Here is a 22,308-nt window from a genome sequence, read left to right on the forward strand (position 1 = left end):
TTCCTTAGAATGTTTGCTGAAGCCCATGATTTAAGTTAATTTATTAAAATTAAGTCTAAGAGCTTTAGTTTTTGTCTTCACCTAATTATGTGGAGGTCCTTTGTTTCGGAGGTAGAGTGTAAATGTATAGTAAAAGTAACTTCTCTGTTTTGGCAATTTTTGGATTAAAACGTTGGTTTCGGAGGTAAATTATTATGGCTGTAGTAACACTGGTTGTTCTTCTTGATTGAGCCGGTGCCGCTTTGACAAGTAGAATAGGTACCACCGGTAGATCCTAGTGTCTGACACATTTTGAAAAGAAACAGAATAAATTAAATGCAAAACTAAAGTTCTACGCGCCCTTTAACTATTATTGCTTATACTAAAGTATGCAGCCTTAATGAAATCATTTCAATTCAAGTGTGGAATGGTTTTTTGGCATTCATTCAAGGAACGTTTCACCATTCACTTATTTAGATGGAAACCCATTTAGCGTAAAACTACTAGCCGAAAATAAATTGATGAGAAGCGTATATTAAACGAAATCAATTATGCTTACCTGTTTCCTTATCGCAAAAGTAAATGGTAAATACTTCTAATAATTCACAAATTTTCTACTCATGGCCGAAAATTGGCATATTTTCCAAGAGGTACTACTGTCATGTCGATGAGTGAACAAGTATCCGAACATCCACACTGTTTCACACTTACGGAAACTCTCTCGCGTGCCATCCAGTTCTACTCGAGAATGGCTAAAATGCGATCACGGATCGACTGGTAAGAAAAGGGAGGGAGAGGGTTGAGAGATGAAGGATGGATGTGAGGAACACTTTTGAGGTCACGACCTGTTACACCTGCAGGACTTGACACGAGTGAAGAAGGGAGAGGTAAACGTTGTGTATTTGTTTACATGGGACGACGAACTCGAGAGCACTTTGCGCCTCCACTTCCTCCCTTTTGCTCTACTTTTTATAACTCTTTTATGTTGTGGTTCAAAATACAAGTTAGCCAGTTCTTTGATGCGGAAAGACTAAATCTTTGAAATTAAAATGTCCATTTTTCGACGGCTATATAAAATAATCTGGAGTTGAGGGAAGGCAGCGTTGATTGACAATGTTTGCACCGAACTTACCCAAAAAGAATGCCAAAACACTATGTCAACGTCTATACCGAAGGAATCGGGTGGATGGTAGGTAGCTCAGTTAAAATGGTCTCAATTTACACAAAAAATATTCGGAAGTGTTTTACATTTTCCACCACATTAAGCAGTCAGACGATTAAGTCCTTTTCTTTTACAGTCATGAGACTGTAAAAGCGTATGGATGAATAAGAAACACCTGAGGTGATCATAAAGACCACATATTTGTACTCATACGTTGACTACTTAAATAAAGCACTGATCGACTTCTCTGGGCGGTTCTCATCTCTCTGTCATCTCTTTTATTCCTCCATGGGTAAACCATGTCCGTTTTTTGTTAAGCCTAGGAAATTAGCTTTACAATGAAAGAAAGCAATTATGGACTGTACACGAGAATGAAAAAAGAGGATGTCGTGCATAAGTTTACATGGTAATCCTCAGAAATCCTATACCTTTCTGTCGTCACTTGAATATTTACTAAGTAGGCTTAAGAATGTGCACATTTGCAAAGGTTTTCGTTCCCGTAGTGTAAAAACATCTAATTAAATGAATTTACTTATAAAGTCATCTTATGCCTTGCGAGTCCTCCAAATTCTTTTTCATTTGCATCCTTTAAAGAGGTAAGATCCGCGGTCCAAAGCGTTCAAAGTGTGTTTCAAACAAGTAATTGACTATTATTTTTGACAGTTTGGATTTTCTCTGTCAATTGGCAGCCCGACAATTGTAGAGATCCAAAATAGTCCATTCAAAATATAATCAGCTGCCCCGTTATTTTGCGTAAAAACCGACTATCGAAGGAGCATAAAATAGTAGGCAATTCCAAATTTGGAAAGCTTTTAGTTTGATCAAAGGACCTGACCCATCAATCCAGCACTGACTCCACTCTTTTTGCTTTTTTAAAAAAGATATGAAATTCAAATCTATTCGCAGTTCTGTTTGGCTAAGAAACAACCTCATTAATTTTTCACAAGAATTGCTGAGGTTAAGAGATGCAACGTGTCAGCCAAATGCTAGATTGAAACACAAAAATGTCATATGTCAAGTGATGCCGTTTTTTAGGGGAGGATGAATGTAGGCAGATGTGTGCAGAGGGGGTTTGAAAGCGAGTTGGTCATCAAACCTGTTAGCATCCCCTCCCCTCTCTTCCTCCATCCCTTCCATTCGATACGGTCAACTTCATTTCTCCCTATGTGAGTCCATAAAGTGTAAATAAACATTGTCCATGCCGAAGTAAAAAGCATATTTGTATTTTCAACCTTAAGCTGTTGACGTTAGGCAAAAAATACTTTCCAGTAAGGTAACATTGGTAAATTTCTTGGTGAATGCTTTGAAGTAAATCCACTAAGCCTCCTCTGCGTTCAGGGATTGTAAAGAAAAATATATGTATATATATTTGATGGCATACAAATCACGGTAATAATGACCTGTGGTACGTTTCATCCTTGCTACTTCCATACCGGTAGGATTTTCAGTTCTGGACTATATAACTTGGCGGTTACAAATAAATAAGAAATTTAAAATATTTAAATCAATTTTTAAATAATTAGAGCTTGTTTAAACCCCAAAGTCACCCTATCATTCCCATGAGGGGATTGTGCATATTGCTAGGACGCGACAATTGTACTTTGACCTGCTTCCTCCCAAAGCAAGAAAAAGGATATGCTTGGTCAACAAACGATCCCAGAGGGAGTCCTTTGAGCTTCCATAAAAGATCGGAACCTAGTGTCTCCAGTATCCACAGTTATCAGTAAATCTGAAGTAAAACCTACTATCTACGTTTTTAACTAAAATTTTAAGAAAATCCGGCCAGAGGTGGTCGTTCTGAAGAAATAAAAGAGTTACGCTGGATTAAGCTTATAAAATATGCTCTAGTTTGACTATCAAAAAGTGATGCATGTCAAAGTATTTATAAAAATTTTGTGCGTTTTTTCATCCTGAAAAATAAATAAGAAAAAATTCCTCGCAGTAGCTATTTGTGTGATATGATGATTGAATAATGCCTCTACGTTTGTTTTGTATCCGATAAACCCCAATCATTTTTTCAAAAAGCTATCATATATTATCTTATTACGATCCACAAGAGTATGGATACTGGAAGGACTTTTCATTATGTTATGAATGAATTGAGCCTTGGAGAAATTCTCCATTTTAATAAGTCCGCTTAAAGCTATCATAAAACTAGCCTTAATGCATAAAGTAAAGTTGAAAAGCTGCATTTATTTAATGTCTCTCCGCAGAAGCGGTAATGTGTGGCCATTTTGTGCAGATTCGTATAACTGCTTCTGTTCCAATAGGAAATTAAATTCAGGCTTTAATCGATGCCTTAAGTGTTCGGACACCCGCAAATGAGTGCATTACAATTTAACCTCGAATTGCATTTTAAGGAATACAATTCGTCGAACATCTGCGGTTGAGTTTCGAGGAGCGCTTGATTCCACCAATTGAACAGCCGCATATACTGCTCTCCTGACATTGGCAGCTTTGCCCTGTGGCGCTGTAAATTGATTGGTTAGATTTGCATTAGAGCGTAAAAGCACGCAATGAAAGATCGTTTTTATTGGTTATAGGAAGGGGTAGAGGAAAATTTTTATGTGATTCTATAGGAGCTAATCTTAAAGATATAAATGGCATGAATAGGGAGAATTTCGATACTACGTGCAGTTCTTGCTAGCTAGGTTTGGTTTTCAAAAAGCTATTACACTCTTCTCACGCATAAATTGGAAATTGTGCTTTTCTATACTTATATTAGCATTGGTATGATATTGGTTAAATACCATCTCGTTTACAATAAGCACAGCAGTATTTAAAATGTCTAAGTAAACTCAATCTAATACATTTTTTCACAAATGGTACAGACGGGACTTGTGAGATTTCCGTCAACCAAATTATAGCCGTAATAGCTTGCTCATACCTCTTTTTTACATATTGCCAGATGCCGTCTCTTAGCTTTTCGATTGAAGGACTAATGAGTTCCACACATACTGTCTCTTCTCAAAAAAGTCCACCTCCACCATCAACAACGTCACCACCATCTACTTCAAGCAAAATAGAAGGCAATGGAATAACGACAAGCAGAACAACAACCCATGGATTTAAGTGCTCTGAATGTGGAAAGGTTTTTAACGCTCAGTACAACCTCGCTCGCCACATGCCTACTCACACAGGTGCTCGACCATTCATTTGCAAGGTTAGGGTTTGTCTATTAATTCGGTTATATTTACCAATTTACGTGTTTAAAGTTAGCGATTGGTAGGTTTGCTACAGTAGTTACCACTGCATTGGAAGTTAAGGTTCAGCACAAGTGATCAAGGATCTAATCATTTTAAAATAAGTTTTCTTTTGTGTCACTAAATATTACAAAGTAGTGAGGACAAGCGCTAGCCTTTTTCTTTAAAATAAACATTTTGAGAAGTCCAGAATTTGAATTAACTATTGTTCTACCATTATTATCGCAGCATTTTATATGACTCGACTTTAGGATGTAACCCGTGCTCTATTATAAAAAAGTAAAATACCTTCTTAGAGTTTACAAAGAACCTAAAATTTTAATATTTAAAAGGGTTCTTCATACACTTACTCAACCTTTAAAACTTCATTTACTTCGAGGAAAAAGTGCATGTTGAGCATTTTTCCTCAAAGTGGTCTAGCAGCATCATACGTAAAAAGCATTCTTCTAATTCTTCGCAGGTTTGTGGAAAGGGGTTTCGGCAGGCTAGCACACTGTGCCGCCACAAAATTATCCATACGGCGGAGAAACCGCATATCTGCCGGGTCTGTGGCAAGGCCTTTAATCGCAGCTCCACACTCAACACACATGTGAAGATCCACCTGGGTTGGTTGGCATTGCTTTTACCTCTTTTATTTATTTTAATCCCATAAACTGAGGTTTTAACCCAATTTATTATTTCCAAAAACTTATGTGCCCATTCTTTGGTAAGTTGACAAGGTCTTGACGCATAACAGCTAGATTGCTGTGTGTATGTTGATAGGCGTGAAGCCGTTTATATGTGAGATCTGCGGAAAAGGCTTCCACCAGAAGGGGAACTATAAGAACCATAAACTGACACACAGCAAAGAGAAACAGCACAGGTGTCCCCTGTGCGACAAGTCCTTCCACCAGGCCTACAATCTGACTTTTCACATGCATACACACAGCGAGGAGAAGCCTTTTACTTGCTGTTATTGCGAAAAAGGCTTTTGCCGCAACTTTGACCTCAAGAAGCACATCCGCAAGGCGCACCCACGAGGGCGCTTCGACAACCAATCAGGGCACCAGGACCTGAGCCGACTCCTCGGAATTTCTGCCATAGCCCCATCACCACAACCTCCTCCACCGTCACTGCCACCACTGCTGATGGCGCCGCCAACACCAGAATTCTTCGGTATGGCACCTCAGCAGCCCTTTCAATTTACAGAGCCTTGTGTACAACTCCTCCAGAATGAACACAATCTACAAGTGGGGCTTCGAATTCCACCACCTGAGGTTTTACAGAAAATGCTTCCTTACCAGACAATATAAAATTGCGTGCATTTTTGTTACCAACACTGGCAGAATCTTTATATCAACCGTCTTGTATCATTCACCTGTGCGCTTGTACAAATGTTTAAAAAATAAAGCACATTGTATTGCGTTGGTATTTGTATAACTACTGCTCTTTAGTAAATGGCTACTTTGTATTTTTACCGGGTGGGCTGACCTTTAAGCCATGCCAGTAGTCCAAGACCCTACTTTCAGTAGAATATATACATGTATTCTGCTCGAGTATTATGTATTCTTTTGTATTCAGAAAAGTCTCGGGGCACTGAACTAGCGGTAGCGGAAAGCGGATCTAATCGTGGAGGACAACTATTCTGATTTCCAATGATAAAATGTAAACCTCAGCAAGGCGAAAGAAGTGTGTATGCTATGGATGGAAGAATCGGTGATGATTTCAAGCAGAAGGGCTGAGAATGAAGTCTACCTTCAGCAACTACCCCAGTCTTGTGGTCTGTGGGAAAACTAGTAAAAACAGAAGCAGCGCTAGATGTGAACCATCTGGAAGAGTTTTGGCACGGAGTTGCCTACCGTACTGGAATTAAGATATTGATAATGCGAACTCGCGGTACCTCTTTCGCTTCTCTACTAGCTGAATGGAACCCAGCTGGATATTACAGGGCAGCTTTGAAGTGAGTTATAGTGGTAAGGAGGAACAGAAGCGAAACCCTACTGCCACGAAACTGGGCTAAATCCTATCCTCAATAATACAAGTCTACTCTTAGGCCAGTGTTCATACGTCTAGCTATAGACACTCAAGATGGCCAGTGCAATTTCCTGCCCCGAATCCAGTCCTAATGCCGTACGAAACTGCAAATTTATTTGAGTTGTATAGATGAATCAGTGACGTTGAGATCAAGTATCTCCTCAGTTGCATATAAAGTTGATGACTGGCATGATTGGTGCGTGGGTGTTTTCTTTCAACATCGATTTAGTTGTAATGGCTGACGCAGGATGTTGACCAAGGACAATGCACGGGACGGGTGGGCTGGCCTCTAGGCCATGCCAGTAGCCCCAGACCCAACTGTATGTTTTAGACATATTCTGTTAGAGTATTGCCCTCTTTCGTCTGCGATGAAGTCTCAGGGTGCTACAATGTAATTAAACAAAACGGCAAATAAGTTTTATTTCGGTATTTAAAGCCAAAAAATGAGTTTTTTGGGCTGACTGTTAGTGCATGTAAAATGGTCAATCAAAAATCCCAGAGCGTGGTTGAGAGAGCCTTTAGTCAACAGCCAACTAAGATACTGCTAAAATAGTTGTTCATAGCTGCTGTATTATAATAATCGCGTGCTTTACTCTCAGTTTTGGTAACGGGTTACTTGTAGCACCGCCATTGTACCTACCCCTGGCGGACTGGCTTTTAGGTAATGCTAGTGGCCCCCAAAACCTTCTTTCTGATTAGCATAACTTTTTTTATGATAATTAAGTCACAAAACACTACTGTGATACGATAGTAGTTTATCCCTCGGTTCTGGTGAGGTGCGACTTTTGTACTTTGAATTAGCCCCCTTGTACCTCGCTGGGTGGGCTGGCCTTTTGGGCCATGCCAATATCCCAGACACCTTCTCCGTGCTGAATATACATATATATATTCTGCCCGAGTATTTTGTCTCGGAACGCTACACTACAAATAATATCAAGTTTTCTTTCATAAATATTACCCGCAATGCATACTATCTTTGGTAAAGTTAAATTTACATCTTACTGTGTGGGTTAAACCCAGTAAGGTAACGACAGTACATGCAATCTATTTGCATGCTATGTAACTAGCTAAGTCAAAGCTGAAGTTGGCCCAAATTGGGTTTAAAAGGATTGAATGTGAAGCAGGTTTAAATAAAAAATAACCCAAACCAAGAAGCAAAAATCAAATTAATCCTAAAGCAACCACCAAGCTTTAAAAATTAAAAGGTAGCTAATTTTAAAAACAAAGAACCGCGATTTACACTTTTAATCAAGTCCCATTAATCAATTACTTGTTTAAAGTAGTGCCGAACACGCAGACTTTCGAAATCCCAGCAGTGATTTGGTCTGCACGTTCTCGGAGTTACAATGGGGAAGTTGCAAAAACTAGATAATAGGATTCAAGTTATGCTCCAAAGTGGTGTTAACCAAAATCATCGTACAGTTTTAGTCATCGTAGGCAACAAAGGTCAAGATCAGGTGAGTATATCCTAACAGTACTGTCATTGATTAGGTGCCTATTTTGTATCAGATTCAAACAGCAATGGCGAAGAAGGGTATGCTCAAAATTTTGTGGTGTTATAAAAAGGAACTGTCATTCAGCACGTAGGTTTATGTTTTCTGTACATAACTTTAGACACCGCAAGCGGAATCTCAAACTTTTGAAGCAAGTTCATTTTTATTAATGCCATTCTGCTATTTAGTCAGCGTCGCAAAGCTGGTATTGTTAGTGAAGGGACAGTATTCGAGCAGTTCATTTGCTCCACCGATATTCGGTGGTGTTACTACCATGAAACAAATAAAATTCTTGGTCAAACTTTCGATATGTGTGTCCTACAAGACTTCGAAGCCCTTACTCCCAATACCCTTGCGCGTACCATTGAAACCGTATCTGGCGGTGGTCTTGTTGTTTTTCTGTTGAAGTCTATGGATTCACTTAAGCAGCTATGCACGATGGCCATGGTGAGTGCAACTGCTTCCTCTAACACCTCTAGGATGTCCATGCTAGATACAGAACGGAGGCGCACACTGATGTTGTATGCCGCTTTAATGAACGCTTCTTGCTTTCGCTTGCTCAGAATCCCCGATGCATTGTCATAGATGATCGTTGGAATATACTACCGATTTCAAGGAAAGTTATTCGTAGTCTTGACTGCATGCCAGATCGTGAACAGTCGGAGCAGGTATCAAGGGAACAGGCGGAGTTGGCTAAATTAAAAGTAATCCATTCACATACAAAACTAGTTCTTAGGTTCTTTTAACTGAAGACGACTCCTATTTCGCCGCATTAGTAAACCTCTGCAAAACGCTGGACCAAACTAAATCCCTTCTCCAGTTCTGCTCCGCTCTTATTGACATAGCTAACCCTTTTGATAAGACTAAAGTCGCCAAGAAGTCAGGCATTGCCAGCAAGCTTGCTCAATTCGATCTTCCCACACAGAATTTGATTACTCACCTCTCCGACAGTGGGACCAAAAGCACCGGTCATAAGTCAGCCTCCTCGGCTGTGGTTGTCGTAACAGCAGGCCGAGGTCGTGGCAAGTCTGCTGCCCTTGGTCTTGGTCTTGCTGCCGCATTTGACGCTGGTCTTCCAAACATGTGTGTGACCGCACCAAGCCCTGAGAATCTTATCACCCTCATGCAGTTCGTTTTGCTCGGTCTGAAGGCCCTCAAGTATGAGGAACACGTGGACTACACCGTGCATCGTTCCACTGATCCCGACCACAACAAGGCAGTTGTAAAAATTGAAGTAACGCGCCGTTTGTATCGTCAGAGTCTTGTCTACCTCCAACCCTGGGAGGCGGCAGCTGGTGCGGGTGGTGGCTGGCAGCCCGACTTGTTTTGTATTGATGAGGCCGCCGCCATCCCCTTACCTACCGTGCGTCAGATGATAACCGGGCCTAAGCTGGTTTTCATGGCGTCAACTATCAACGGCTATGAGGGCACGGGTAGATCACTGTCGGTGAAGCTTATCGGTCAACTGAGAAATGAGTGCCAGCTGGTCGATGGCGTTTCAAGAATTACTAATACGGAGTCGACGAAAGAATCTTCAGAGATGGGGAAAGGTCTACAGCTCAGTGAGTTTTATTTCAAATTCCTAGTCTGCTAAATATCCTTGATTGAAAATGTACAAGTAATGCTAATCCACTTTGTATTAAGGTATTTATGGTCGTATCTTTGAATAATACATGTTTCTAACCGCACAATGGTCATCACCAAATGGAGTGTCGGTTTTAGTGAATCGGGCACGCCTCCTCTACGAGATTTCGTTGAAAGAAGCCATCCGATATGCGAATGGAGATCCAGTAGAGAGCTGGTTAAACAATCTTCTCTGCCTTGACTGCGGGGAAAAGTTGTCCTCTACAGAATCTAAGACTGGTGGCATCGCTCCAGCTCCCGACGCGTGCCAACTCTACTACGTTAACAGAGATACTCTTTTCGCTTTTCACACCTCGACTGAGGTCTTTTTGCAACGCCTCATGGCCCTCTACGTCTCTTCACATTACAAAAATTCGCCAAACGATCTGCAGCTGCTCTCAGATGCACCTGCTCATCATATCTTCTGCCTCCTCGCACCCTACGACCCAAGCTCTGGTCGTGTTCCGGAAATCCTTTGTGTCATCCAGGTATGTCTGGAGGGGAAGATCAACCGTGACATCGTCATGCGCGGTTTATCTCGTGGACTGAAGCCTTCTGGTGATTTGATTCCGTGGACTGTTAGCCAACAGGTAGGATAGCAGAGGCACGTTGGTTTTAGTTAATTTGGTGGGCAACAACTAATTTTTGAGGTTTCTTTGGTCCCCTCTCTTCCACGTAGTTTTGTGAGCCTAACTTTGGTGAACTCTCGGGTGCACGTATTATTCGGATTGCCACGCATCCGGACTACCAGTCACTAGGCTACGGTTCCAGAGCGCTTCAACTGTTGCACAAGTACTATCTGGGCGAGATTGTGAGTTAAATGTTCCCGTATCAAGAGAAGCAATTATAGTTTACGTGGCAGTGGCTGTCTTATTTCGCATGTGTCCCGTTTTTGGTGGTTAATAGGTGTATTATACAGTTTATTGTAAGTTGATTGGCATCTTTTCCGAGTTAATTCTGATGTTACATGGGGTGTCCATCTAGCCTCTTGGCGTTCTCGCCAGCGCTAAGTCAGTGGAGGACGATCAAGTGAAATCAAAAGCGGACTCGGAGAGTGAAGATGGTGATGACGGAGACGAGGACAAGTTGGAGGAAGAGGAGGAAGAGGAGATCCCGGACAATCTATCGGATCTCGAGGAAGAAACTCCTGCAGCCAAGAAGGTGAAAAAGTCGACCGACGGTGGTGACGGCTCAACCTCACAACTTCTCACTGAAAAGGTGGAGCGACGTGCTTCGAGCAGTCTACCTCCTCTCCTCAGTCGTTTGAGTGAGCGTAAGCCCGAGAAGTTGAACTACATTGGTGTTTCCTTTGGCGCGACGCCCAAGCTTCTGCGCTTTTGGAAAAGGGCTGGTTACTTACCCGTTTACCTGCGTCAGACAATGGTGGGATTAATCTCAAATGCTCTGGTTCTTGAGCGTATTTTGAAGTCCGTAATAATCAGTACTTTATTGCTGCTGTTTTAGAATGAGCTAACCGGGGAATTTTCATGCATCATGCTGTCAGAATTGCGTCATGATGGCGCGGCTGGTGTTAGTGTTGACTGGTTGAAAAATTTCTACTTCGGTACGTCCCCTTCTGAACACACTTCTCTATGTCTGTTAATGGTGTGATTCTTTCTATTATTCCGTTGGTTTTGTTGCAGAATATAGCTATACAATGATTGGATAGTGCAGCAGATAATTGATTTGCGGTCAATTCACAGCTTTCAGGGCGCTGAATTGAACCTCTTTAATGACTTTTAGTCGACTTCACTCTATCCTCCCTTGGTATTTGACTAAAATCTTCCCGTTCTAGATTTTTGCAAAAGATTTGTCAAACTGTTACCGGGACCCTTCCGTACCCTGGATGCGGCCTACTCACTGGAACTGCTCATCTCCAAGTCGACGCGCTCTTGGATTGGAGAGGGTGAGTCAGGTTCATTTTTCTCTTTCACGTACGAAAAACCAAGGCCCCCTCTGTTCGCCTAGGTTCGCATATAATGGCATTACTTTTTGCATTTAGGTCTCTTCTGTAAAATAAAGTTTAATAATATTACTCGAATTTACTCTTCGATTACCCCCCCATAGTCAACTAAGTAACTGCTAGCTGCCATTTAAAAATGGCTCCTGGTAAGTATTATTATTAAAGCCTTCCCATTAAAATAATATTTCGTGATTGTTGAGTGGTATGTTTTTAGCGGAGGTTCTTGTAAATAATTAAATTCGTCTTAGCGACCTTCATAACTCTTTATCAGCAAAGTTGAATTGTTTCCTTATGCATGAATTTCCTCGTTTACGTAGGCTAGTCACTAAAAAAAATGTAAGAGGATTTTAACTTTACCAAATTATTAGTCAGTCATGGACGTCATATCAATTGGGGTCTTAATGTTGTCACATCAAAAGATAGTCCTTTGGATGGGTTTCGCTACTCGTTGATGCATGTCTCACCAGCTAGATGGACGATTCATGAAACATTCCTTCTCCGGATTTTTCCACAGAACTGACGAGTGCGGAGGTGCGGCAGTACTTCTCAACGATCGATTTGGAGCGTCTGCATCGCTACCTGCGCTCCCTCCTAGACTTCCCTATGGTGGCCGATCAACTGCCGCAGTTAGCCATCCTCTACTTCCTCCGTCGCTTCCCTCATGTCAAACTGAACAAAACCCAACAGGCAAGTCGACATCTTCATCTCCTATCTTGCTTCTTTGGTTGACACCTTAGTTTTAGCTTTCGCCATATTAATTTTCTTTAATTAGCCATTTGCACATCAACATGGTTAGGATGTCTTAAGAGAGCGGTTTGACGTGAAATTTCTTGTCGAATTGACCATTTTGAATTTGGTCCAATATTCGCGGTCCAGTCGCGGTATTTCTGAATACTGTTTGAATATTCAACTAGAATTGATGGCATATAACTCAGGCAATCCATATGACGAGGTAGCTGGTTGCCTTGCAGGTGATTCTCTGTGGTTTGGGCGTGCAGCGCAAGTCGGTGGAACAGTTGGCGGAGGAGTTAGACCGTCTGTTGGGCGTCGACGGAGGCCTGCAAGGCAACAGACAGCGTCAATCGCTAGTTACAGGTGTTAATGGCGCCTTCTGGAACAGCAGAGTCGAAGTGACGTCTGTCGGAGGGCTGGCCAAGAGGCGCCTCAGGGTCGATGGTCAGACCAGTACCGACCAACCAAGTGGCGGCTGGGCGCGGCGTATCCGTGGCCTCCTCTTTGTTATCATCCATGAACTCGTCAAGTCCCTCGATGAGTCCCTCAAGGCCGCTGAGGATGACGGCCAACCGTATCAGGTTCGTCTGTACCATTCACACCATTTCAACTACTGAGTCCCCAGACTGGGTCCAGTCACATTGACTAATTGTACCTTGCAAATTAGTCCAGATAGTTGAGTAGGTTTTTGCCGAAATCGGTTTCAAATGCTTTGTGAAAATGAACCGATCTCTGGCGATAATGACCAACAACATCAATCCCGTGGGTTCTACTCACTTTATTGCAGTAACCCTGATTTCGGCTAGCTTCACTAAAATTGACTGTATGATGAAATCCAAATAATAGGATGATTTTATCCCTAAACTTAAAAAACCCCTATTTAATGTCATCTTTAGTCTCCCATCAGTGGTTGCTCAATCGAGGCAAATATAAGGAATATTGCATCCCCTGCAAAGTATTCTAAATCCATAGCCGATTTGATAAAGCCTTGCATGGCTCTGCACATTATGTGTTTGTACATTGTAGAGATATATTTGCCGCTGAAGTAGGATAAGTCCAGACGGCGACTCATCATAGTTGAGGGAGATTAATTTATTTGAATTCATAGGCGTATTGTTGGTAAACGCCACATCGGAAAAACTTGTGATTCACAGATTTATTACAATCGAAGGAAGTAGTGAAAATCGTCATTTAATTTATTCGCAAAGCAGGTATACATTCACATTTACTGTTTGCGTATTTGCAACTGCTGCTCCTTCAGGGAGAGACCGTGTCGGGTCTACTCAGTGCCTCTGCCCCCTCCAACCTGGGGACGCGTGACCTCAACGCTTCAAAGTCCGATGATGATGAGGAGGAGGAGGGGGAGGCGGATCTGGGCGACGAGTTTGTTCTGACTGATGTAACGCCTGGTAGCACATCAGTGGTATTGACGGACGAGGCGGAGCAGGTGCGTCGAGCGGAGCTGGTAAAAGAGCTGCTGCGTGAGGAGGGCGATGTCAAACTCGCCCGCTACGAAGTTAAAGGCTCGGACAGGAGTTGGAGTGCTGCTGTTGCCGGTCATGGCTCCGAGCTCTCCGCCCTCCATGTGCGTGTTCCGGAGGAGAAGGCAAAGGATGGGTAAGTGGTCCGGACTTTTCATTTGAACTAACTATCACTGAATAGCTGGTGGCACTATCAGATGCTTCAGTTGGTTTGATTTTTGACTCGATCTGAAAATGTTTTTGCCATGCAATTCGTTAATCCACGAACAGAATAATAACCGTGGATGTGATAATTATCCCTTGTAGTGGATAGTTTTTACCAGTGAAATGAATTCGAAATCATAATGTCATTTGTTTCTGTTGCTTCTAACGTTTTTTTAGCTCAATATCCAATCGCTGTGACTCCAATTTTGTTTGTCTTTTTCAAATTGCGACGCTTTTGCATGGTAAGATGTGCACTTGAAGAATATATGAAAAAGAATATATTTACGGAGCAATTAGAGCCTCTCCAGATTCAAAAATGCAGAAATATGTGATAGTCATATCTAAGAACCCTTTATTTCATTTGAGTTTCACATGTAAGTGCAGGTATGCAATACGGCCATCTGTATTTCGAAAACAAAGGATAGACGCAAAGCCTTCGGTTACTGCTACTTTTGAAAACAATCATTTCAGCTTATATGTGATCATACCTCTTTCTATCATTCTTGTCTCTGGCTTATTTATGGGGTAGTTACGGCATTACTTTAACGCAATATTGGGACTCAATAAATATGGCTTTTAAGAGAGTACAGAAAAATAACCAAGATCGAGAAATTTACAATTCACTTTAGGTAGCTGATAATTTATTCCTCATAATTTATACAATGCATCGCCAAATTGCGGTAGGATTTTCTAACGGTCGTACACATTGAATTGCTTCCTACATACAACATTTGAAAACTTCCAGCCAATAGAGATACCACTTGAGTCTTCGATGAGTTAAAACTTGTTGAACATCCTCGCCTTACAATCATGTTCATTCATAACTGTAATTAAGTGAGAGCCCAGCTTTTATTTAAAATTTTGCTCCGCATCATTCATCTTGCCATAAAAAATCGGCTCTCGCTTTTTCTCTCCAATGGTTTAGAAATTTTGAATAATCTGAAATAATCTTTCCACAAAAAATATTTACGCATATGAACTGGTCAGATAATTTGATAATGGTAACTGCGCGTCCTTCGTTTTGGCATAAAAATTCTCTCCCCAGATATCTGGGACTGCTGTCCACACGTTTCCTTGTACTCTGGAATTCCTCACTGATTGAACAATGGCTGTTTATAAGCTATAGACGTTCACTCTCTATTGCATACGTTGTCAGAGATACTTGCAAAGTGCTGATGTAAACTTGAAATCAGCTACAACCCTTTCCAATGAATCAGCTCCGTAGCTAATTTTAATGGAAGAAAGTAGGCATGAGGCCACTTGTAAGTTACCTTCAAATAGATACGCGATGTTCACTCTGAATCTGAATTTCACTAGAGTCTAATGTTGTTGCGGGACTGAACCTCATAGGCAAAATGGCAGAGGTTCGATGACCGAGTCATCTCTGAAGACAGTACGGGCTGCAAGGGTCTGGGAGCACCCTTGTTATACGCTTCGAATTGTGGTTGACACGAAAGACTCGCGTAGTTAAACATTTAAGTGAAACCACTGCTACTCCATTGCAGCGGTGTGAAGCGTCGGTGCGAGGCCCTGGGCGACAAGATGGAGAGGAAGCGCAGACTACGCCACAACCAACTGTCTGTCATGGATGTCGGGAGAGGAGAAGGCAAGCGACATAAGAAAGGCAACAAAAAACACCACAACTAGGCTCCTCCGACGGCTTCTCTGTATGTGTTTGTGTACAGAATACGCCTACCTACTATTATCCCCCTCCCTGTAAGTAATCAGTAAATGTACATTCCTTTCGTGGTCAGTTAGGGGGTCTATACAGGAACCGTAATCGAGTTCTGATGCAGCGTTTTATTTTATTATGCTGATACTAGCCTGATCGGTAAATATTCAGTTACTCAAAAGCTTTCCTGTTGCATACTGTAACGCAATTAGGTTACTAAGCTTCAACAAGTAGCAACGATAGTCGTTTGCTAGAAACCGAGATTCCGTTTGTGTGGTTATTTTTACACCATTTTTCGGGTCTTACAATTTGGATCACCATACCAAAAACTGAAATCGTGGAATTTCTTGGCACAGTCCTTCTAATGCGTTCCGGATGAGTTGAAAGACGAACATGTAGCCTAAACTATCATGAGTAGTTCAAAATCATGCATCCTAGATGCCCAAAACCGGCTAGTAATCTATGCAGCCTTGAACACCGATATTTTACGAAGGTATTCGTGCGTATAGGTAGTTTTTCGAAAGCATTTAATGAAGTAATTGAAATAAAAGTAAGAAACTCAGGCTTCGTTCGAAGAAATATCTTTGCTGTAAAATTGGTAGAGGAACGGGTGGTTTCAATCACAAAGGTGCCTTTTAAAAATGAAGTTAATGTATGTGTGCATGGGAACGTATTCGTGGGTGCGTGCACACATTTTTGTCTCAATGCGGAAGGAAGGCCTTGGCGTTGAGATCGGGATAGTGGGCGTCCAGTTTAGCAAGGCATTTTCTCAGGTTGGTCATATTGGAAGTGGTGATGGTGACTGGGCACACCCTAACGCCCTTGTGGAAAATCGGTGGGAAGCCCTTCCCTAGTGTGATCAGTTCGATGGAGCATTGACAACCGCGGGCTATTGCATCAGCCGTGCTCTCATCGAAGGGTCTGCGGTGTTCGTCCGTATCTCTTATGTAGAAGGTGTACTCCAATCGAGATTGTGGAAGACCTGGCGCTCGCTTCGGTACATCTCTCGAAACTGCTCGCCTCGGAGTGTTCATCGGTGTTGGGTGTCTTGAATGAGGACCTGCTGAACTGGATCGCCTGCAATTTGTAGGGCTGGTTAGTCTATCATGTTCTCTATGATGCATTCTGTTTTGTGACATCTTTGTCTCACGGTTTCTGGCGGATGAGTTACTGGTCACATGGGATAGGGGTTTCTGAAGTGCCCTCTCCGGACGTGGAGGTCTTACGGCGTTTGTGCACCTAGTTGACTGACTCCTCTCTGGCCTTGGTGACACGGAGTTGGTTCGTGGCGGACTACGTGACCTCCCTTTGACCGGAGACGTCTGTGACGAGCGCTGGATGGGTTTGTGGCGTGGCACCCCGGTCAGACCTGGCTGATTTTGAACCTGAACTGCCTGCGAGGTTTTAACCACCTCGGGCAGGCAATTGTGCACTTTTGGTGTGGTCTTCGCCTTTTCCTGATCACCAAAGCGTGTCACTGTTATAACGGGTATTGGGTGCGGCTGATCGACAGTGATCGTTGACACGGAATCCACTGGCATAGTGCTGGCGTCCCTCTCGGACTGGGGCTCCTCTTGATGGCGACTTACCTGCTCCTTCACGGGAGGCAGAGGTTTGCGAGTTAGGCTCTCAAGAGATAGTCGATTCGAGTCGCTCATCTTGTGCTTACAAGAATGCCTACCCCTGTCATCGGCATGACCAATTTTTCGACGTGGATCACCCACATGCTCACACCGAATCAGAGGGTTGCCCTGTACAGCAGCGTCTTCAAATTGCCTGTGATGTTGGAATCTGGATGCGAGCGCCGAATTCCCCATTAACAAGCGCAAGTCGTGTGCGTTGAACGGTTTTGTAACAAGCACAACACCATGCCGTTTCAAATTGTCCGACGTCCCACCTGAATCCTGAGGCAAAATTATCGATCGACATTTTTGAAAAGAACATACTCTTGCTCTTACAGCTTGATAGGGCATCGCCATCCTCGACCACTTTCATGTTCAAACGAATTTCGTCAATCGGAATCATTATAAGTTGCAACAGAAGTTGTAACTCACTCAAACTTTTGTTAGGGCACTTAAAGTCATATTACCTCCTTATAATTACAAAGACCACATCCAAATTAAACGGTTTGAATACGTGGTAAAATCTATTGACGCATGAGTAATGCTTCATCTCCTCTGGAGTAAGCATCAGGATCGAGTAAAATTGTTTCATTTTCGGTAAAAAAAAAAACAGGAAGGAACCATCTTTTCTAGCCTAAAACATATTTGAACAACTTACGTTTTGAAGTGGTTTAAATTAAATTGAATTTCGGTATGGGTTTGCGAGTATCGAAGTGAACTTAGTTCGACTTTATTCGTTCATTTCTACTTAATTCAAACCTTTTCCTCAAAGGCGTGATCTTGCGCTGTCAAACACTTCACAGGAAATGTCTGTTTTGTTTGCTCTTAATAAAGATACGTCACCATGATTCGCGGGGTGCCAAGATAGCTTGCGTCTGAAACCATCACTTGGGTAGTGAATGGTGGTAGGTCGGTCTGGAGTTCCATCGTATTTCATGCAATCGCATCGAGTACTCATGGACAAAAAGCTGCCAACACATTGCACTAGGCTCCTCAGGTAAATTAAACACGAGAAAGGCGATAAGCATAGGTCTCACTTCCACTGCGAAGAGTTGGCTACATTTCGTGGGTAGGTTTAACATGCAATGTTAAAACACAAAGACGACTCGAATGCACTTGAAAAGGTTTTTCCGTTTCTTCCAAGTTAAATATAGGTTAAAAGGTTAAAGGGACCATAAATCACCAACGAATCGGCATTTTCCAAATGGGCTAAAACCCGTAGACCAATATTTGAAAAACAATGCTTGTAAGCGGTCGCAGTTCAAAAGAAAGATTTGCGTTTAAATCGTTACTTCATGAGTCAGTTGGATCTGTAGAGCCCTGAGACTCCTCTGAAGATAAAAGAAGTCATTACTCGGGTCGAATATATATTATCGATGCGGAGAAGGGGCTGGGGGCTACTGGCATGGTCTAAGGGCCAAGGCACAATGGTGAAGACTCAAAATGGCCCCTTTAACAAATTGGAGAGTTAAACAAACAATTCAAGTATTACACATATGAAATTAATGCCCTACCTACCGTGTCCGTCGCTAGCGTGTTGCAACGGATAACAGACGTTCAAAATCAACTATCAGGTACTAGTCTTAACATTTTAAATCCCAGACTTTTGCAAACCTGCGTGTTGCCTACGGAATATAGCCTAATGGTTGGTCTATAAGACCGAGAAGTGCAAAAATGCCTAAAATTAAGCATAACAAAAACTTCAGCAAAATATTGGACCTACCGAACACTTTATATATTCTTGACGAAAAAAGGTGATTTTAAACCTGCAGACATTAAAAAAGCATGCAAAAGAATGGCAACAAGCCAAGGTTTCTAGTTTTAAACCAAAACATTCTAATATCATGTTCGGGTAGATTTCCTAACAACATCGCTGATTCAATAAATGATTAGTACTAGGACTCCAAATTTGCTATGGACTGTTTCAAGTTATTCATGTAATATGCTAGTTGTTTGTTTAGCTCTCTCGGTTTTTTGTAAACAGGCCAGTTAAAGGCGGCTTGGTATGCAGGTCATGCGAGTAGCCCCGATCCCTTCTGCATGTAGACAATACATGCTCCACTCGAGCATTCTGCCTTAAATCGTCCCAAGGGAAGTCTTAAGGCGCCACATTTTATAGCCAAATAATTGTCTATAACAAAAGTGCAATAACTCGGTATTTTACTTAACTCTGTAGTTACCTACATGAGAAGTCCAGCCACTGCGGGTTGTGTTCCCACTCCGCGCCATGGCATTCAGAATATACCAGTAGCTTCCTAATCCTTCTGCACCTTAGTAATATGTGGTCATTCACTCCACTGGCTTACTATGACTCTAACGTAGACCCGAAACATTACATTGGTGGTGATGGTGAGCAAACTCAACACAACTCGCCTGTCTTCTAGGCCTCAACACTAAACCCTGGCGTCCCGGAAAAGGGCATCCACCTTAAATGGATGAATCTACAAAAAACTTGACTTTTAACAGATGGGTAAAAATGACGTCTACTCTGGGTCATTACTTAAATTACCTGTTCTGTAAGAATACTATTAACAAATGAAGCGTCATTACCAAGCTGAAACCGTGTGGGAAAGCGCATTACGTAGCGATAAGGAGGACTAAACTCAGCGTGTTGGTAGAGAGAGCTATCTTAAATCTTACCTTTTACCAAATGGTTCTGCTTTGGGGCTAATGGTATCACGAATAGCGACTAGCATATATAGTGCTTTCGCTGTAGATCATGGTCCCATCTTAAACTACATGCCAAATAGGCGCTGTCTTAGTGCCTAAAGTGTTTCCTTATATCATAAGAAATCTTAGTGATAGGAGGGAAAATGTATTGCTAACGTAGAGAAGAGCTGAGGCTACTGGCATAGAGAGGTGACTGTGGCGTCTTGGGAAAGTACAGGCTACGAAGCCTTTAGTGGTAGCGTAACCAGCCGCAAAGTCAAATAATAAACCAAAGCACTTTACTGTGTTACGACTTGAGGGAAGACTGGGGTTCTACAAAATATTAGCAAATTACTTACATAGCTACAATTTTTTTAGCAACACTTTTGGAGCAGGAATTTCCTACAATAGTATGAGGTGGTAAACTTAACTTTAGCATTCCATACCAAATTCAGAATCGTGTGATTTGTCAGTAAAGTCTAAGTTGAGCGTACGACCGATTTGATCTTGAAGGTCAGTTGTTCTTTTAGCGAACTTTTGCTAAAAGCGCAATGTATCGATGAGGTCGGTCACGACTTCACATGTGCTTGTACTGATTTCGTTCGAATGATTTAATGGTCTCATGCGTGTCTTTCCTCTAAGTTATGATCTCCCCAAATAATTTTATGGCTGGCTGTCCATAATTTGTGTACTGTGGTGACACCAATTGTCATTCATTTTGCTTTTTGTCGATTTAAGTCAGGTAGGACTTGTCGTAGTCTGTCTCGTGTTTTTCTATAGAAAATGCCAATTAAACTTCGAGGGCGCACGAAGTACAAACCTTCTGAGGACTCAGGTCAAGGGGAAGGCAATAATCACCCAGACTGTGTAAAACCTCAAAAGTCAAAGACTCTACTCTGGCGGCTCTTTTCATCTCGCCGTTCAGTAGATAACACCTCACCGGCTAGTCAACCAGGCGATATCCCCTCTTGCGTCTATGAAAGTGGCGTGAGTATTCATTTCCATTCATCGTTGGATAAATTGCGCATTGTTTCTGATTTGTACGTAAGTATTCCCACTCTTAATTACTCTCAAGATCTTATCTACATATCATCTGGATGCATGGCAGTTCTGACTTTCCAGTAAAATAAGTTTTTTCTTCACCTTTGGGCTTAAGAGTAGCGGACTCGCTGTCGTTTTCTAGTTCATTGACTAATGGCTTAGCAAAGAATTGTAAAATTAGGTGTCCGATTAATTTACTCTTTACTCCAGTAAAGTGAATTTTAAATGGGCCATAATCTTGTTAACTGCTTTAATAGCTAGCAAAAACAATTCAACTATGGGTTTATTCTTTTCTACTTGCTAACCGCATGCAATGAATTTGTAAGAAAATATTTTGATTTCCGCTAAAGGGACTGCGGCGGTTAGCGAGTGCTTATATTTTATGCTTTTTACATTCCCCACATATGTTACTTTCCCAATACCTATGATACGTGCTCTTTATGTTTCTGTGTTGGACCAGCCTTCCCCGTATTTTTTTTGCCAGTTAAGCTCTGAGTTCAGCATCAACAAATATGCATGTCTCACTTGCACAGATGAGAAATATTCAATCATCCACTCCAAGAGGATGTTTAGTCTGCACTGGGTGTTCATTTGTTGCTCATTTTTATGCTTCTCTTGGTTGGAAAGACAGACTTATTGCTGGCACATTAAATCCTACTCTGACGTTGAAGTCCCCGGATTTGCGTTTGCCTCTGATTCACAAAGTTTGCAGGAGCCACTTTTGGTGTTGTTCATTTGATACTAGGCTCTCATTTCCGTCCCTTTATCCGACCATCTGCTGAGTCCTATTCACATCGTCAATTTTTTTGTAACTGTTGCTTTCTGCTTTTTTCCTAATCAAATCAATTTTCACCGTCATTGGTGTGATTACATCAGCAAACAAAGTACATTTTTCTCTTCGTTTTTGGTTTTGTACGAAAATTTATTTCAAGCTGAATTTCAAATATGTTAGCTCCGAAAGGTCTTGCCACCGAAGTGATATTTGGCTACTACTGGAATATTCACTAGGCCTATGTAGGCCTAGTTTGATTTTTCATGAATACCACTTGGTCGCATCCCTTTTTACGTCACTACCATGACTAATTGTTCGCCTTCATGGCTTCGTAAAATATTGCGATCCCACGGTTTCACCTAAGAAGTACCAACATTTATTTGATTCTTTCCATTGCTTTTTGCTGCTCTCTGCACATCTCTGATCCCCGTCTCGTGATTATTCGCTTCCCAAAATTCCGCTTTACATTGACATTCTAAATCATAATTACCCACTGTCTCCCCATTAGAGAAAATGCCAAATTTGATGTCGTCGGAAAATAGGTGGGAGGGGAGGGGTAGATGCTCTCGTGCCTCCTTATTTCCGCGCACAATTTAGTTTATTTTCTAAACATGATTTACCACTTTTGTTAAGTGACTGCATACTCTGCTAAAACGCCCACGAATCTCACACGGATTGAGCCTTAGTCCCGATCTTACC

General features: G+C 41.9%; 4 protein-coding genes across 4 annotated transcripts in view; 3 read left to right on the forward strand and 1 right to left on the reverse strand. All coding sequences in view use genetic code 11, as the record gives it.

The window, feature by feature from the left end:
- Window positions 1–4,049: 4,049 nt before the first annotated feature.
- Window positions 4,050–5,636, forward strand: EGR_01734 (Fez family zinc finger protein 2; the record flags this gene model as incomplete). Its single annotated transcript, XM_024490983.1, has 2 exons — window positions 4,050–4,281; window positions 5,107–5,636. 2 exons carry the CDS (start codon window positions 4,050–4,052, stop codon window positions 5,634–5,636), a joined length of 762 nt encoding a protein of 253 aa, XP_024354439.1.
- A 2,067-nt stretch (window positions 5,637–7,703) lies between these two features.
- EGR_01735 (N-acetyltransferase) lies at window positions 7,704–15,500 on the forward strand (the record flags this gene model as incomplete). Its single annotated transcript, XM_024490984.1, has 14 exons — window positions 7,704–7,814; window positions 7,849–7,940; window positions 8,003–8,297; window positions 8,330–8,554; window positions 8,587–9,412; window positions 9,573–10,063; window positions 10,153–10,284; window positions 10,485–10,856; window positions 10,938–11,037; window positions 11,269–11,379; window positions 11,951–12,099; window positions 12,408–12,749; window positions 13,430–13,785; window positions 15,359–15,500. 14 exons carry the CDS (start codon window positions 7,704–7,706, stop codon window positions 15,498–15,500), a joined length of 3,744 nt encoding a protein of 1,247 aa, XP_024354440.1.
- A 726-nt stretch (window positions 15,501–16,226) lies between these two features.
- Window positions 16,227–17,504, reverse strand: EGR_01736 (hypothetical protein; the record flags this gene model as incomplete). Its single annotated transcript, XM_024490985.1, has 1 exon — window positions 16,227–17,504. One exon carries the CDS (start codon window positions 17,502–17,504, stop codon window positions 16,227–16,229), a length of 1,278 nt encoding a protein of 425 aa, XP_024354441.1.
- Window positions 17,505–20,579: 3,075 nt separating this feature from the next.
- EGR_01737 (SH2 domain-containing adapter protein F) overlaps window positions 20,580–22,308 on the forward strand; it is a gene marked incomplete at both ends in the record, with an annotated part of 46,719 nt that continues 44,990 nt past the window's right edge. Inside the window, one exon of the mRNA XM_024490986.1 lies at window positions 20,580–20,840. Within this exon, the coding sequence (XP_024354442.1) occupies window positions 20,580–20,840 (261 nt within the window). The remainder of the gene's footprint in view (window positions 20,841–22,308) is intronic.

Source organism: Echinococcus granulosus (assembly GCF_000524195.1).
Source record: "Echinococcus granulosus chromosome Unknown EG_S00007, whole genome shotgun sequence".
In the NCBI taxonomy this organism is placed as follows: Eukaryota; Metazoa; Platyhelminthes; class Cestoda; order Cyclophyllidea; family Taeniidae; genus Echinococcus; species Echinococcus granulosus.